Source organism: Pteronotus mesoamericanus, unplaced genomic scaffold, assembly GCF_021234165.1.
Source record: "Pteronotus mesoamericanus isolate MK-2021 breed Mesoamerican mustached bat unplaced genomic scaffold, CSHL_Meso_final contig_1018, whole genome shotgun sequence".
NCBI lineage: Eukaryota > Metazoa > Chordata > Mammalia > Chiroptera > Mormoopidae > Pteronotus > Pteronotus mesoamericanus.
The window spans coordinates 1624908-1642770 of record NW_026555002.1 but is presented as its reverse complement, the minus strand read 5'-3'; the positions used below and the strand labels follow the sequence as shown (position 1 = coordinate 1642770).

The 17863-nt window shown below is 56.0% G+C and overlaps 1 protein-coding gene across 1 annotated transcript in view; it reads right to left on the bottom strand.

Moving 5' to 3' along the window:
• IQCA1 (IQ motif containing with AAA domain 1) overlaps positions 1 to 17863 on the bottom strand; it is a 94840-nt gene that overhangs the window by 54872 nt on the left and 22105 nt on the right. Inside the window, exon 6 of the mRNA XM_054570439.1 lies at positions 3551 to 3635. Within this exon, the coding sequence (XP_054426414.1) occupies positions 3551 to 3635 (85 nt within the window). The remainder of the gene's footprint in view (positions 1 to 3550; positions 3636 to 17863) is intronic.

Here is a 17863-nt window from a genome sequence, read left to right as displayed (position 1 = left end):
CTGGGGCGGCTGAGGCATCCCTGATGCTGGATAATCCTACCTGAGGATACAACGCGCCTTTTCATCTTTTTGTTTGCATCTCTCAGAATGTTTTAAACTTTCATTCACGTAAACACACACTTATTATTAAGTTTAGTCCCAGGCATTTTATCTTTGTATTGTTGTAAATGGATCCTTTTACTGTATTTTCCAGCTAGCTGCTGTTTGTACCCACTAAAGCTATTGCTTTCTGTATATTAATTTTCTTATTCCCCCATCTGGCTTCTCCTGTATTTTAAAGTAGCTTTTCAGTTTATTGTCTTTGCTTTTGTAACTATAGGACGTGTTCAAAAAGCGATCATGTTGTCCCTTCCATCCAATCCCTGCATCTCTATGGTCTTCCTTCTAATAGTGCTCAGTAGGTCCGATGGGACAAGGGTGACAACGTCCAGCCACCCTGGTATTTTTCCTGACATGAGTGAAAATGTTTCTAGTGGATTCCATTAAGCGTCACATTGGCTTTTGAACTAAGATGGAAATATTTTGTCATGTAAAAGAAGTATCCATTTATTCCAATTGCTTTGTTTGATTTTTTGATATCAAGAATGGATGGAGAGTTTGTCAAAGGCCCCTTCGGCACCCACGGTGACAAGCGCGTGGTTCTTGCGTTTGAGCCTCTTCAGGTGACGCAGTGTACGTGCGCACCCGAGTTTGAAGCGTCCTTGCGTTCTGGAATGACGGTGCCTGATGGCGGTGTTTTGCTTATGTAACGTGATGTTGGTTTTCAGTGTGCAAATGTTTTGCTTAAATTTTGGCATGAATACTCGTAGCGAAGACTGATCTGGGGCTCGATTTGTGCTCCATCTTTTTGGGGCTTAGTATCAATGCGATTATGTTCATTTCCTACGAAAGCATCTGTACTATTTTTACCCTTTACCAACATAAACATGACTACTTAGGTACATCGTTCTAATGATCAGGCTTGGCCAACCTCTTCATCCTCCTACGACTGACATCTGTAACAGCTGCTGAAGCTTTCACAGCTGTTTTCAGTGCACAAATCACCTCTAATCAGTACATCGGCCGGGTGGCGGGTGCGCTTGGGGCTCCAGGTGTGGAGGAGAGACAGGGAGGCAGGGGACCAGCTGGCCTCAGCCTGCGGGCCCGCAAGCGGGGAGCTGCGGCCTCGCTCCACGGCCCGCCTCGCCCATTGTCTGCCCGGGGGCCCCTCGCATTACGTTAATTATTAGCCAGACATCCTTGGTTCTCTTTTGTTTTTAGTCAGACTAGATGTTAACTCTGCTTTTGGATGTTTCTCATGCACGATTTAGACATTCCGCCGACATTCTTAATCCTGTAATTGTTACCTTTCTACACTGACGTGAGGCATGCTTGGCTGCTGGCCACAGACTTTCAAGACAGGGCTTGTGCCTGACATTTTTGATGTTTAGGTCTTGACCCTTCAGCTGAAGTGAAGCAACACGAAATCCACATGACGGTCACCCAGGCAGGGCTTGGTGACCTGCCAAGTGAGAGGGAGGACAGTAAGTGTCCGCCGAGTTCCCAGGAGGAAGACTGGAGTCTCCTGGGTGGAACGGAGGCCCTGGGGGCGGGCGGGCCCCGGCCACGGCGGGGTGGGGGTGAAGAATGGCGCCGCTGATGAGAGCGGGCCTGCGTGTGCGGGGCGCGCGGGGGACAGCCGGGACAACGGAGCCCGTGCAGCGCAGCTCCGGCCGCCCCCGGGCCTCGGGGCTCTCCGCTGGTTCCCTCCTGGAGGACGGTGTCCCGTGTTCTGCTCGGTTGACACTATAAATGGGGCAGGCGTGAGCTGCGTTTTCAAGGTCCACAGCCAGGCTCAGTGAGTGGCAATGCAGGGCCAGACCCACGCCCGCCCGCTCGTGTGTGCCGCGCCTGTGTCTGCTTTCACGCCCTGTGGCAAAGCCGAGCGGCTGTGGCAGGGACGCATGCTCCCCGGGCTCACACATCTACTGTTGGGCCCCTTTATGGAAACAGTTCGTTGATCCCAGTCTATGGCAACTTGTCTTACTGTTTCTTTAGTGTAAATTCCTTAAATAGCATTTATTGATCAAAGGGATACAGATTAAAATTTTTGACATTTACTTAGACCATGTCCCTCAAAAAATGTTATGGTAATTGATGTGCCCAGCAGCAACGCCGGAGAGTGGTTTTCCTCCCCACAAGCTTAGAAATTCCAATTGTTATCATGATTTCAAATTTTTACGAATCCTATGTGTGAAAAGAGATATAGTAACAATATTTTATATTTAAATTTCTTAGTGACTTATAAAATTCCTTCTATTAAATTTCTGTGTGTATTCTTTGTCATTTTTCTACTGAGGTGTTCCTATTTTTCTTACCCCTTTCTAAGAACTCTGCCTACGAGAGACGCCTATTGTGCCCTGTGTGATCAGTCTGTTCTTTCCCCAACACCACGATGTTTTAATCACTTCAGCTCTTAATTTGGTTTATGTTCAGTGGGGCAAGTTCCCCAAGATTATAGCCCTTTTTCAAAAACTTTTTGCCTATTTTCATGTACTTATTCTTCCATATAAACTGGAGAATAATTTTGTCAATAAAGTTGCTTTGATTTGATTGGAATTGCACTGACTGTACAAAATAATGGAAACATAATGTTTATTTGTACTTTATTGAATCTTTTCAGGGAAATAATCCATCAGTCTATTTGTTCAAGTCTTCTTTCAAATTCTTCAGTATAATTTTGTCAATATAATTCCGTACAATTCTTTATAATATGTCATTAGAGTTTTTGTTATTTATTGTGTTTTCTAGGAAGATAATCACATAATCTAAAGACAATGACAAAATTATCACTTTAAAATATTGATAACTCCTTTTCTTTTCCTTATCGCATTTGACAGGTAGTTGGAACTCACAGGAAAATATTAGCCAGTAGTTCTGCTAGCAATGGCTTTTTCTTGCGTTCCACTTTTGAGGGCAATAACGCCTCTCCCGATTCACGGCGGAGAACAATGCCAGCCTTCTCTGGGTTTCTCTCATAAATACTCTGAGATTAAGAAAAGTTTTCCTCTTTCCAGTTTATTAAGACATTCCGAAAACTAGCTTTCGAGATCAATTTCATCCAATGCCAGGGAGCATCGACCGAGACAGTCAAATGGCAGCGAGCGGAGCCTCGGTGGGAGGGGGACCGGAGCCGAGGACGATGGGTGGGCTGGCCCCCGGGAGCGCGGCGTGTGAGGGCAGGAGGGTGGCAGCAGCTCGAAGCGGGGGAGGGCGAGAGGCGAAGGGAGTCACTGCGGTGACCATGGGACAGGAGGTGGGCAGGGGCAGGAACATTAGGGCCCAGAAACCAAGCTACTCAGCATCTACGGGGAAGATGCGCACCACACGCTCTCGCCTGGAGGGGGTATATTCTTTCTGAAACAAATTCGAAAGTACATGCATTGACGAACATCAGAAGCATTTTCATGTAAACAACTTGTAGAAAAACAGCCATGAACTATCAACTTCAAACTTTAAGGGAATGTAATCATGATATATTTACATTTTATTTCTCAAGCCATATTTGTACCTGTTGTGGGGTCTTGTTTGAAAAAAGGACAGTGGAACCGCCTTCTTCTGCCGTAGGGTAGTCGGGAAAGGTGCCGGTTAAGTTCCTGCAAAGGAAAAAAGGCACATTAAATAGGAACGATCGCGGTCCTCTCTGCTAGAGCCCCTTAGCTGGCTCTGCTTCTGTTTGTCTCGCGGAGTGGCAGCTACCGGGCGGGGCTCCGTGCCCGCCCGGGCGGCACGGGGTCTCTCGGGAGCCCAAGGGTCAGGCTGCCCCGGGGAGGAGTCATTCCTCTCTCTTTAAAACAGATTATACGTCTCCTCCTCTTTTTTCCTTTGAATTATTGAGGTGCTCTGCACTTGAGTTGAGAATGAAGACAGAAGCACAAATCACTTCTTCCTGTTTAACGCGGAGGATAAACACAGGCGTTTGACACCGAACAGAAGGACGGCGGTGCTCCAGTCACACGCGCGGGAGCCGGGCCTGAATCGCGCGCGCCGGCTCGCGCCTCCGCGGCTCTCAGGCCTGCGCTCGGTGGGCTCCAGCGGTGACTGACTTTCGCCGTAGCCATCCGATTTCTGTGGTTTAAAAGGCAGGCTTCTGATTGGAGGCTGAGGGACTTCAGAAGAAATAGGTGGCACTATTCCCAGAAGAGACGGACTTTGATGCAAGTGTCGTGTTTATTCCACCCGCAGAAACAGGAGGTGACCGCGTTAGTTCCGCGGACACCCAGCAGCGTAGAACCCGGGGGCCAAGGGCCATGGTGTCTGAAGTGACCCCACTGCAGTGAGCAGTGGTTCTCAAGCTTCCGGCCTTGGGAGCCCTTTACACCCTGACACCGTCTTCCAGGACCCCAAGGAGCTTGTAAGATGTGTGTTATTGCCGTTGGTATTTACCGCATTAGATAGTAAAACCGAGGAATTCCTAAAATGTGCATTTTAATTCATTAAAAATTACATTAATAAACCCATTATGTTCATGCAAGTGTCGCTTTTAATGACTAATATATTTCCCCGATCAAAAACAATTAGCGAGAGTTTCTGGTTCTGCATCTTCGAAGTCCCTTGGAGGCTGGGCTCAACGGAAGTCAGCCGGCTGCTGTACCGGCTTCGTTGTAGGACCTGTTGCTATGTGTTGCTTTGCTCGAAGCTTTAGGAAGGACATCTGGCCCCCCACAGGTGCGTCAGTGGGACAGGGAGGACCATTTTAATAGCCTTTGGTCAACTGAGAGGATTCTGCTTTGATTCTAGCCCACAGCTAACTGCACCGGTGGTAGCTTCCTAAAGGCTGGGCGAGCTGCGGAATCCGAAACCCTGTCAGAGAACTTTTCCTTCCACGTCACATGGAAACCCCTCGGTCTGTCTTGCATGTGGGACAGGTCTATGCCACACACGATTTTGTCACACCAGGTGTTGGCCATTCGGTTCTCCGAGCTCCGCGCGTGTTCGCAATGCTGACACGTTACCTCGCATCAAAATCACACTCTTGATCAACGCCACCTGCCCCGCTCTCACCGAAAGGCCCAGTAACGGAAGCTCTCACGCTCCCAGAGTGTTAATTTCTGCTAGAAAAGCTCAAGTTTTCCTGTTGGCAGCAAATGCTCTTGGTTGTTTTCCTTCTGGCTCACTGGGGTCATTTCTGAGAAAATGTCTCCCCCAAACCCAACTCTGAATAGCCAGTTTGCTGCTTGTTCCCTGCCCCCTCGCCGCAAATGAAGGTGACATCCCGTACAAGGTGGCGAGCTGACGTCCACGCCGGACAGCCTGCGGGCTCCCTTCTCCGACGGCGGCGCGCGGTGTGCCGCGGAAGGTAGGCGTGCCCGGGCCCTGCCGATCCCGTCTCACGGAACATCAGAAAGCTGTGCACCCGGAGGCCACACTCAGCGCGTTAATGACCTCTTACTGCGTCCTCAAGGACCTTGTCAACGGAGCCTTTCTCTGCAGGTGCGTGACAGCAGGGACCACTGCGAAACCGAACGGGGGGCCTCTGCCGCGCCCTCCGATGCCCCTCCCCGCCCCGCCCCCCGCGGTGTTCAGGTGCAAATGTCAGGCTCCGTGGCTCAGTCATCACAGGGAAAGAGCTTGACTCTTGGATCCAGAAGGGCCTCGGAGACCCCCGAGGTCATGGACACACTTTGAGAACCACTGCTCAGGTGTCTCCACGGCGGGCACTGGCCCTCCTGGGTGGCCCCTCTGCTTGCAGGCCCTCCGCCGGGGCTTGGGGCCCTCTGTGGCGCCGGCCCAGCTGCAACCTGACTCCTGGTTCTTGTTTCGCCTCAGGGACAGGCCGAACTTGCTTTCTTTCCCTTCCACGTGACAGCTTTCAGACATTCCGGGCAGTTCCCTCACAGTGGGGACTGGGTGGCTCAGGCCTCTGGCATCTCGCCTGGGGGCTCACCTGTGCACACACGGCCCAGGCCCTCGGCGCCGCGTGGGAGGGGCTCAGCCCGAGGCAGCACGCGTGCGCGTGTGTGCAGGCGGGGGGTGGGGCAGTGGGCGGGTGGACAAGTGCGCCAGCAGCGGAGGTGGCGGTGAGCGCTCACCGGGCGTGACATCCTGTCTGTGCCGCTACTGCCATCGCAGCTACTAGGCGGATCTACACACTCTCCCCCCGCCCCCACTCATCGATCCACCCGCCGCCTGCTCATCGTTTCCATTAACCCGTCTCCCCTTCCATTTGTTCACCGTCGATCGACAAGCCCTGCTCAGTGCCACCTCGGCTCTGGATGCAGGGCCGGCGGGGGGGCGGCAGCCTGCGCACTAAAGGATGCCGACCGCGCCCTCGTGGAGCTCGCATTCCACGGTCTCACTGCACAAGGCTTGGCTGCCGCGGACGCTGGCCCTGGACGCTGCTCGCCCACAGGTCGCACCTCCCACCGTGTGAACGGCCTGACCGCGTCTTGTCTTGCCCTGCGTGGAGCGCCCGGCGGCGTCCTGGCTGAAGGCTCACAGTGCCCCAGGCCCTCTCCTCTGGGGACCCCGGCGCCCTGGCCCTTCGCTGGCGCCCTCCAGGCGACTCGCTGCGCCCGTTTGTTTCCTCCTTTGAAAGCCTGGATGGCTGTGAAGACTCACAGCAAAGCTAGCGAGTCACAGAAACCAGAAACGGAAAGGATTTACATGTTCCGTGTATACAGTGGGGTTCTTAATTATGTCCCACATCACTTGTCACAGTAAGATGTAGTAACAAACGTCTCATAGTACTTTTTGCAAAAATAGTATTAAATACATTTATTTAATACCATTAATAGAAAAGTGAAGATACTGAGTTCTTCATAGTCACAATAGTTCAAACGATTACTAACCTGACACTGAATTAGTCTCATCCTTAAAGAATGTAGAAACTGTAGTGGGGTACACATTTAAAAGATAAATTTTAAAATCCGTGTCCAGAAAACGACCGTGTCAACTGACAGCTCTTCGTCTTGAGCGTGGACACACACACACACACACACACACACACACACACTCTCGTGCTCCTGCCGTGCCACTCTGGGCTCTGTCCCTCCCAAGCCGGGGGCCTGTCCCCAGGGCAGCTGCTCCCTGCCCGGCCGCATTCCGAGGGGGCCTGGCTCTGCGCCGGCCAGGACTCTGTCCCCGAGACTGGGTCACTTGGCGCGTGCTAAGAGAACACAGTTTCAAGTTCTGTTTGGTATGTCCTTGGCTGCTGGATGTCACCTGCATTTTCAGTGCGTGCTGCCACAGAGGAGGGGACACCGCCTGCCCTCTGCAGTTGGCGAGCTCAGGACCGAGGCACAGCTGCCTGTCGCCGCGCATCGTCGGGCAGCTCCGGGGGAGAGTGCTTCGGTGCTGTGGGCCAGCGCCCGGGCGGGGGTGTGGGGGGGTGTGGGCGGGGACCTGCTGGGAGAGACGCGTGGACAGGGACACCACTGGGGCTTCCCCAGAGTTTCTGGCACAAACTGCCAGGGTGCCAGCACCAAGGCGGGTGACAACCCATCTGGGGACTGCCGGGGGGGTCACCGAGGCCCTCGCGCTGTGAGGCGTGAGTCTGCGAAGCCCAGATGACTTCTGGAATACCGCAAAGGACGAGGCCAAGGGGCCCAGGCCCCCTCTGGCCAGAGGGCTGCCCTCGCCGGAGCTGGCGTGGCCTGGTGGCCCGAGCTGGTGGTCCTGGAATGTGACATCCCTCGGGCTTCTCCTGGGCACCCTGTCTCTTCTACATCCTCTTATTTTAGGGTCTGAGTGCCCTGTTAACCTTGTAATCGTTACAGCGGAATGGGTTCAGTCTTCCTTGAAAACCTCTTGCTTCTGCAGCCGAAAAGCCCGGACCTTCCTCTTGGGGTGTCGGCCCCCGCTCTGCCTCGCGCACGCGCCGCTTTAGCAATTGAGCAGCCTAGCGACCGTGACGGCATTTTCCCATTCTTGTTACTTTTTCCCTCAGTTCATCAAGACGGTGTGCATCCACCTCTGCGCGTCAGTTCCTGGGCTCCTGCTTGGTCTCGCTGACCTATGTGTGTGTCTGCGTGTTAGCCTCGTGCACTTGCCGTATTTTATTCCGTGATGCACTTGAAAACACAGCGCCGTTTGCCCCCCCTCATCGCTCTTACAGCCATCGCAGTGGCTTTCCTAATGAGGTCTCAAGTTCAGTAACTACTCCTGTTGGGGCTTTAACTGAAAGCGTGTTCTCTCTGTAAATCACCCCGCGCACATGCGCTGTCCCGCGTGCACCGCAGGCGGCACGTGCTGCCGCTTCCTCGGGCACTTCCTCATTTCTCCCTTTTAACATTTAGAGGCTGCGCCTTTTCATATGTTTCTCTTCCATAGCAATTCTATCATTGATTTAAAAACTAGGTTTTACCCCTTTTAAAAAAATATTTATTCCTCTTATGTGCTTTATGTCGTTAACAGTAACTTATATTACGGCACAAATTGTTATAGGAGCAAAGGCCACTCATATTGTTCTTTTCTTTCATGGGAAGGACTTCGGTGTTTCCTCATTGAGCGTAGAGATCTCTTTTGTTTTAAAAAAACACTCAATGCTTCATTCACTCCTCCATTTACTCATTTAAAACGCAGTTGCTGAGGGTCCGCCACGCGGTGGGCACTGCTGAGGGCCGGGGAAGGCGGCACACGGAAGCGGTAAAAACCTGTCCTTATTCAGCCTACAGCTCATTATGCTAAGAATTCACCCTTGTCTTTCTGTTTTGAAGTTTTAAAAATAAGGAGCGGGTATCTGATTTCATCAAATGGTTTTTCTACATGAATCAAAATGGTCATGCTGCCTTTACTGAGGTATAAAGTATTGAATTTTCCCACCATGTGACCATGTATGTTTCTGGGAACAAATACCTGGGGTCTAATGTGGCACCACTTGGGAGTCTCGAGCATTTCCTGACATCACAGTGGAGCCGGAGAGGGAGCCCCAGCCTCTCGCCTCCCTCCTCCCCGGTCCCCCAAAAGGACACAAACCACACGCAGGACAGTTCTGGGAGTGGAGCCGTGGAGGCAGGTCTCCCAAACGCTGGGCTTCCGGCCCAGGGGGCGCCAGCCCTGGCAGGGGGGTGGCCCTCAGTGGGCTGGAGCATCGGGGAGCCCAGGGCCCGTCCGGGGCCACAGGCCAGCGAGCTCGGACTCGCCGCAGAGAAGCCGGAGAGAAGGGGCAGGAGGGCCAGGGCCGCCTGTGGCGCTGACAGGGAGGCGCCCGCCCGCCCGCCCACCCGCCCGTTGCTCTCCCGGCTCAGGCTCCGCAGCAGCCGGCTCCCCGGGGGCCTCCTGCTGTTCACAGCAGCCTGGATCTCCTCTCCCTGGACTCGGGGCGGGACCTGTGACTTGCCGGTCCCCCAGAGAATGCAGCAGGACAAAGGGCTGCCACCTCTCTGACTCCGTTCTGCTCGGCTGTACCTTGCACCTGCTCCCAGACTCCCTGGCTGGCGTGGATGAGCCAGCTGCCACGGTGAGAGGCCCACCAGGCGAGGGGCGGCAGGGGGACTTCCGGCCAACGGCCCGCCAGGAGCAGAGGCCCCAGTCTGGCTGCCACCAGCCGCAGGGGTGCGGCAGCACAGGAGACACAGCCCTGGTGACGTCCGTGCAGCCGGGGACCCTGAGCCGAGGACCCGCTGAGCAGTGGTGCCCCCTCCTGCCCATGGAAGCTGCACAGTCACCAGTGGGTGGTGGCGAAGCTGTTACTCGGCAACAGAGCGCGCGCACACTGCCGTCACACACAAACCAGGCTTTGGGGAGCAGGGCCGGGGCAGGGAGAGGAGTTAGGAGGCCACAGGGCCCAGGCCAGGGCTGAGGAGGCTCAGAGCCCCATGAAGGCGGGGCCTTGGGGCTTAGTTTGAAGGTGGAGCCAATGGCATTTCCTGATGGACTGGGGGCGGGCTCACCAACTGCAGGGGGGCTGGGGGGAAAGGTGGCGTGCGGGGCAGTGGGAGGGGGAGATGCCAGCTCAGCCCTGGACATGGGGAGCCTGAGGCGTCCCCAGACACCCAAGAGAGGCGCTGAGTGGAGAGCTGGGGCTCCCCGCCTGGAGGTGCGGGGTGCGGTCTGGGCTGGACGCGCACCGCAGGGAGCCCACGGTGCGATGGAACTGGCAGTGTGCACCCCAGTGGGATTGTCATGGAGACAGAGAGGGGACAGGGGCCAGCGAGGCCAGGCCAGGACGCGTCCAAGCAGAGCCGAGCTCTGAGCAGCTGGTGGACCTCCAGGCTGGCCCGACCACCTGGCACCCGCCCGGGCCCTGCCCGCACGGCTGAGCTCCCTGCCCGCTGGGGGTGCGCAGTAAAACCTCCCGGTGAGGCCGCAGGCGCAGCCTGCAAGCACTAGGGAGGCTGGACGGGTGAGGGAGAAAGTGTTTCACCGGAAACCGGGAAGCCTGGGCTCCCGCCGCCAACCAGACGCGCAACCTGCGCAAGTCGCTCCCCGCGCTGGGAGCCTGGCCGGTTCCCTCTCTGCCGCATGGTGCAGTGGAACGAGGGTCACTCACCCAGTTATTTAAAAAATAAGCGTTGTGTGCCTATTAGCCAATTTCCAAAGTGCCTTTCAGCTCCGGAAACTCCATGATTCACATGTGACAAAGGCGGAGGGGGAGGGCCAATGCTCACGTCTCAGAAGCCCTTCAGCAATTCGCGTTACTGCGCTTTCTTACACAAATGCACGCAACACAGCTTCCGCATTTCGGTCCTTTTGCTGAGGACTTGAGGAGGAAAACGCCGGTGTTCTGCGACTTTCAGGGAGCGAACAGGGGGCAGAGAGCATTCGGTCAAGCCAGAGCCTATTAAAAAGTTACGCCTATTGTCGCAAAATCTTGCACCAGCGTGAGAATGAGCAGCTCCGCTCCGAGCAGCTACGCTCCACGGTGACTGAGGAGGCAGAACCACGGATGTGATCCATTTTCCCCCTGAGGCCTGACACTGAGCTTCGGCAGGTCCCCCGCTGCAGACGCGCAGGACGGAGATTTATCTGCGTTTCATCAAGTATGAAAAATACATGGACGGAGGGGTTTCCGGCCGGTACCCCCCAAGTCATCCTGCCGCCTCTGCTCACGTCAGTGGGCTCATAAATTTCCCCTGCGCTCTCAAGCAGGCAGCCCGTGCCACGCACAGAAGCCGCCAGAAGTGTCACTTGCTGCCTATAAATTCACCGACACCCAATGAAGGCAATTGGCTGCACATGGCCCGCGTTACCGCAGCCCTGCGCTCCTCGGCGCGGACAGGGAGCGGGGGCAGGCAGAGCGCGGCTGCTTCCCAGCGGCCCATCGCAAGGTCTGGTGGGTTCATGGGTGTTTCTTTTTATGAGCGGGGCATTACGAGCAGTTATCACGCGCGGCGGAAGCTTCCTCCTCGATCTGGAAGTGCTGTCTCTGCACGTGCCCGTTCCTGCAGGAGCCTCCCACCCACTTCTATTTTCCTGAAAGGGACAAGAGGTGACCGAGGACACAGTTGACTGTTTTGGTTTTGGTTACCCTTCTGTTGAGAAAAATGACACATCTGCTTTGTTTTCACTGTCTTGTCTTAAGTACATATTTGAGTAGAAAGAGAACACCCAGGCAACAGCATCGCTTTGGGGAGGAACGGGAGGGCGTTCCCACGCAAACCTTCTGCCATCCGTTTCTCCGCACGGCTCAAGTTCAAAGCCCTGGGGCACTCATCTGCCAACCTTCCCGATGGGGGGGTGCGGGGCCGCCCCACTGCCTGACTCAAGAATCCGGGAGGTTCAGGGAATAGGAGGAAACGTGTGAGCAGGCAACACATTCAGAGATGTGCATTTTAAACGCATGTCTCAGGTGCTACTTTAAAAAATAAATGATCTTTTATAAACAGCAACAGAGTGAATTATAGAAAAAGGCAGTTATAGGGCATAAAGCTGACTTTTGGAGACCCAAAGACCTCATTCGATCGAGTGGCGAATACGTATTTATGAAGCACCAAGACACCATAAATTCTGCCTGACGCGACACATACATGTAGACACATGTTGCCATGAGACACAGAAATTAAGAGCATCCTAAAATAAACCAAAGGCTTTACATACAAAGAGCCTGTCCCCTGTCACAGCCCAGCCAGCACCGCAAAGGCGACACCTCCGAAGCCCTCGACTCCCCCGCTTCAGCGACCCCCACAGAGCCCGCAGGACGGCGGGGGCGTTCGTTTGCCCGTGGCGTTCCCTGCTCTCTACCCTCGCCCGCGCCCTTGGAGGCGTGCGCGGGGCAGTGACCTCCAGCCCAAAGCTGGTCAAAGCACAACGCCAGGACCGGGGCGCCCGCATCTGCCGGGGGCCCCTCAGAATTCACGCGCTGCTCCCAACACACCGGTGACAAAAGCAAGCACAGGCTGGCGGGACTCCACCCAACCACAGAGCGTCTCAGCTGCAAAGGGAACGACAGAGTCAAGAGGCGGCCCACAGAATGGGGGACAGTATCTGCAAACGAGACTCGTGGTAAAGGGCGGACATCCACAGCATAGAAGGAACTCCTACAACTGGACGGCAACCACAAAACAAAACAATAATCACCTGACTTTAAGAACGGGCAAAGTAACCGAGTAGACGCGTCTCCAAAGAAGACAGGCACAGGGCCCGCAGGTGCACGAACAGGTGCTCCTGTCACTCGCCGTCAGCGAAATGCACACCCAGCCACAGTGAGACGCCGCCTCACACCTGCCGGCATGGCCATCGTCGGGGACAAAGGCAAGCGCTGGTCAGGGCGCAGGGCAGGGGCGGGGGCCGGGCAGAGCTGGTGGGGCCGCGGGTGCGGTTGCCATGGAGAAGAGCAGAGAGGCTCCCTGTGAGCGTAAGCACAGAACTGCTACGTGGCCCAGCAGCCCCAGCGCTATGTGTAGGGTGTCTGCCTACAGGAAATCAAACCAGGATCGGGAAGAGTTAAACGCTCACTGTGGAATCACAGAAAAAAATATCTGTCGGCCTCTGTGCCTTTCCTGGCCCAGGGCGCCTAAAACCCCGGTAATTTCCTAAGTGGCAGCAACACAAGGGGCTAATATTTGGCCTTTGACCCCGGTTCCTGACACACGGCCCCTAAATGCCCTGGAATTTCCTGGCGACAGGAGTGTCGTTTGTCCGAGGAGGCCCCGCTCGCTGGGCTCCTGCGTGGGGGCGGGTCCCGGCAGGGCCGAGCCGTGATTAGAAGCTGGGAAATTTCAGCCTCACCCTCTGCGCTTCAGAAAGGCGGGCCGGGTGGACACTGAGCCCATGATCCGTCAGGCCTCCATGAGAGAGCCTGCACAGAATGCCCCGCAAGCACGGGCTTAGGGGGCTCCGGGTTGCGGGCGCACGGAGGTGCTGGGCGGGGCTGCGCCCCGCGGGCGAGCCAGACCCCCGCCCGGCTGCATCTCTTCCCTCTGCCTGTTCACCTGCATCCCTTCTCACATCCTTTTATAATAAACCAGTGACCGTGTTTCTCAGAGTTCTGTGAGCCATTTTAGAAAATTATCCAACTTAAGGGGGTTGAAGAAACCCTGATTTATAGCCAATCAACCAGAAGTACAGGTGACAGCCTAGAATTTGTTACGGGCACCTGAAGCCGGGGGGCAGTCTTGTGGGACTGAGCCCTCAAGTGGTGGGCCCTGAAGCCACCTCCAAGTAGCGTCAGGACTCTGGTGTCTTCCAGGCACCCAGCTGGGGTCATAGGAATTGCCTGATGTATGACGGCGAGAGCGAAGTGTGCGGGTCACGGAGGAGCAAACAAGAATGTTCCCTTTAACACACACCGCCTCCCCTCCCCCCATTCACTGAAGCATCACTCACAACGGCGAGCAATGGAAAGCCGCAATGGAAAGCTCCTCAACACCCCTTGATGGATATACGGACAGGGAGCATGCGGTGCCCACACACAACGGAATGTTACTCAGCCGTAAAAAGAAGGAAAGCCTGCCATTTGCGACAACACGGATGAGCCCAGAGACGTTACATTAGTGACATAAGCCAGGCAGGGAAGGGTGAGCTCGCACGAAGGATCTACGATGCCCAGACTCACAGCGGCCGAGCGCAGGGCTGTGGCTGACGGGGTGCGCCGCGTGGCCGTGCCAGCGGCACCAGGGACCCAGCGCAGATCCTATGCTGAGGGCTATGACACGTGCAAAATAATAATTAATAAAGGGAGCAGGAGGTCACTGAACAAAGGCAGCCTCTGGGTGCCCCCAGACCCACTGAAGACGAACCCGCGGGCCCGGGGCCGGAGCTCAGCGTCTCACCAGCTTCCCAGCTGCTTCCCTCTGCGCTCCAGCTGGGGCGGCGCCGCGGCCTGGCACGGTGTCCCCCGCGCCACTGCCACCCAGCCCGCTGGCTGCTCTCTGTCCGTCCCGCCTCGGAGCCCCCGGCCCTGGGCAGGGTTCAGAGAAGCCAGAGGGAGGCCCGTCCGCCCCACCCCCGAAGGCTCGCCATTGCGAGGGGAGAACAGAGGCCAGCGTTCCCTGGAACGTGCTGTCGGCCACAGGAGGGGAACGTGTCCCCTGCATTTGCAAATGAGCCCAAGGGCCTGTCTGTCAACCAGACTTGGCGCCTGGATAAAGCCCCAGAGCCTGTAGCTGCTGGGTGTTCTTAATTCGATGGACCGTGACCACCGACATCAAACCATGCGATTTCACGGGTTGCACACCTGTCCCCGAGGCTGTGGTGGAAGGGCTGGGACCTCGGGTTCTCACCCCGCCTCTCCTCCCATCCCCCATTCACTTCCCACCAAAGCAACGGGCGGAAAAAAGTGATTCGCCTTCTCAGTGGAGTGACCTGCACGCGTCCGTGCCGCTGCCGCAGACCACAGCTGCTTCCGAGAATGTACTGGAAACATAATTACACGAGGAATTCGAAATAATGAGCCCCTCACTCGCCTCCCAGTGTGCGCCCACCCCTCCCACTGGCCTCCGCAACTTTTTTCATTCTGAAAGTAACACACACCCCATGTGGAAAACTTGGAATATGAAAGCAAAGAACAAACAGCCACGATCCCACTACCCAAATATAGCTATTGTGAACCTTCTGGTGGCTCCTTTTGATGTCCTTAGAAGTCCTCAGAGAGAACCACTCTGAACCTTCCCCTGAGACCCAATTCTGGCTTTACACAATGCTCACGTTTCAGAAAGTCTTCAGTCACCCGCGAAGACTTTATTTCTGCCGGTAACTACCCAAGTTTTTAGCCAAGTTACCTGACTTCTCTGTCACTTTGTCGCCTATGAAATAATTGGGCAAGCCCGCACGCGTGGCTCCCATAATCCCCCTCTCTCCCTTCCTTTTATCTGCGCGGAGCACCCCCGGCTCTGGGTGCCGGGCTTGGAAGCAGGAGAGGAGAAGGAGTCGGGAGCAAGGAGGGCCCGGGCTCCCGGGTCGCAGCTAAGGAGCCTCGTGGCCTTGGCAACTGCCCACAAAACGGCTGGCACGCTCACCGTACCCTGGGGCCGGGGACCCACGGACAAGGTTCCTGCGGCCGCCACGCTCAGGACGAGCCGTGCTTTGGGAGCGTCGGGGCTTTGGGCACCGAGACCCCAGCATGCTCTCCAGCCCTGCGTCTCGGGAGCCATGAACGCAAGAAAACCTTACTCGACCTGTCTAGGTCCTGGCATCCCAGAAGGGCATCCGTGGCCAGCTCCGGCACAGTGTCCCCCACGGCGGCCGCAGGGAGGGACTTGGCATCAGAAGGCAGGCCCGCGCCTGCACGGACTGGCTGTGGCAGGGCTCCTGGCTTCAGGGCCTCCTTCGTCGCCCCAAGGGGTTGGGGGAAGTCACTCCTTGTTGGTGTTTTCTTTCTTTCTTCACTTTATTTACCTATCTCTCTGTTTTTAAACTTTCCTTAATTTATCGGGGTAGCGTTGGGTGACAACATTAACCCTCACCGCGTCCGCACGCTGCCTCGCCACGTGTTTGGCCCCTTTGTCCTCCCCTGACCCCTTCCCCTGGCCCCGCCCCGCTTCTGCCGCCTGTGACGATGTGTCAAAATGAAGCTTGTCGATGGATCTTCGCGCTTAAGGTCAGTTTATAACCCGCTCAAGCCGGGAGGAGGAGCAGCTGCAGCCGAGACAAGACGTCCCTTCAAACCAAGCGTCCCTACGACTGTGCTGCCCAGCGTGGCCGCCACAGCCGACACATGGCTCCCACGCATCAATTCAAATAAAGTAAAACTGAAAACTCAGACCTCCAGCGCCCCTACCTGCCTCTCCGCGCCCGCCCCTGCCGGGACGCGGGCCGCGGGGCCGTGCCCACCCCCCAGGGCCCCGGCAGGCGGCGCTGCTCCAGAGCGGCACGAGGCCAGCAGCGCGGCTTTGTGCTGTGACTCCATCGACGGAGGAAGGGAGGACAGCGCTTCCATCACGGGGCTGTGGGGGCCGGCGGGGGGAGTGGGCGGAGTCACAGCCCTCTAACACTGGGTCCCCACCCCGGGAGGCTGCCAACGTTTTCTGACATGGAAAAGCAGTCTTTGCAAGTACGATTACTTCAAGGGTCCGGAGACGGGGACCTTATCCTGGACTCTCTGGGTGGGCCCTAAATGTGATCGTACATGTCCTCAAATAACAGAGGGGCAGAGGGAGACAGGGACACCGGGGAGGAGAAGGCTGTGCGACCCCTGAGGCGGAGGCTGGAGCGACAGACGTGGCTCCGAGCAAGGGGGCGGGTGGCCTCCTGCACCTGGACAGGCGGGGACAGGCTCTGCTCCCGAACCCCTGGGGGCGGGGCGGGCACAGCCCTGCCACCGCCCCTACTTCACACTCCAACTCCAGGACGGGGAAGGAAACCAGCCCCTCCTGGCTTCAGCTGCGACGTCTGTGGCAGTTCATTACAGCGGCGATAGCACGTTCCCGCCGGGGTGAACCGAGTGTGCAAGGCGCTTAGAACTCCTGGTACACGGGAAGCGCTCAGTAAATGTTAGCTAGTATTAAGTCTTTAAATTACAACACACCTAATACATCCACTCGCCACGGTGGCTTTATTTACCAGGGAGGCCAGGGGTCGGCGGCAGGCGACGGGCCCCACATGAGCGTTGGGACCCTGGGCAGAGGCGGCGGCACCGGCGGTTAAGGAGAGGAAGCTGGCGTTTGCTTGACGGACGGAGGCGTCTCCAGCAGAAACCTTGTCTGCAAGATGGCAACTGCTGACAGACAGAGTCGCTTCGAGTAGATAAGCCGTGGCAGGACACTAAACCCCGGTGGCGCGCCGTCCTGGGGCACGAGGGCGAAGCGCCAGGAACCGTGGCAGAGGGTGGGTCTGAGGGCGACCCCGCTGGAAACCGCTGTCCCTCTGCCCCCGGTGGGAAGGACAGGTCGGAGTGGGACTGCTGGCCCCGGAGAAAGCGTTGGACACACGTCTCCATGGCTGTAAATCCAAGAAAGTCCCAGAGAATCAACTGGAAAACCATTAGAACTAACTTGAGAGCTGGGCTAGGTAACGGTGCAAATTATAGAAAAATATAGAATTAATAATAACAGAAAATAATACTTGGAGAAAATCTCATTTAAAATAGGACATCTCACTGTATAGGAAAGACGCCCATACAACCAACGCACAGCCTCTGCAGGAAGGCGGGGGGCCCATGTCTTCGTGTGCGCCGCCTCCCTTGGTGCCCGAAACAGCGAGCGGGGACCCCCGGGCACAGGCCGGCCCGGCCGCGGGGGCGCCTAGAAACCGGGCAGTGGCTCCGGTGACTGCGTTTTTTCCTTCTTCTTCTGTTTCTCTCTCTTTCTAGTTTCCCTATTGGCCAGTTTAAAAATAAAGGGCAAATGATAGCTGGGAAGCCATTATTGCAATAAGTCAGTAAAGCCTTGGTATCAGCAACATATGCTGATATGAGTCCATTTTAAAGATCACTTAAAAAAAGGCGTCGCAAAAGCAAGCAGGTGAATGATAGGAACATTCACAGAGGAAGAACCGCTATTGACAA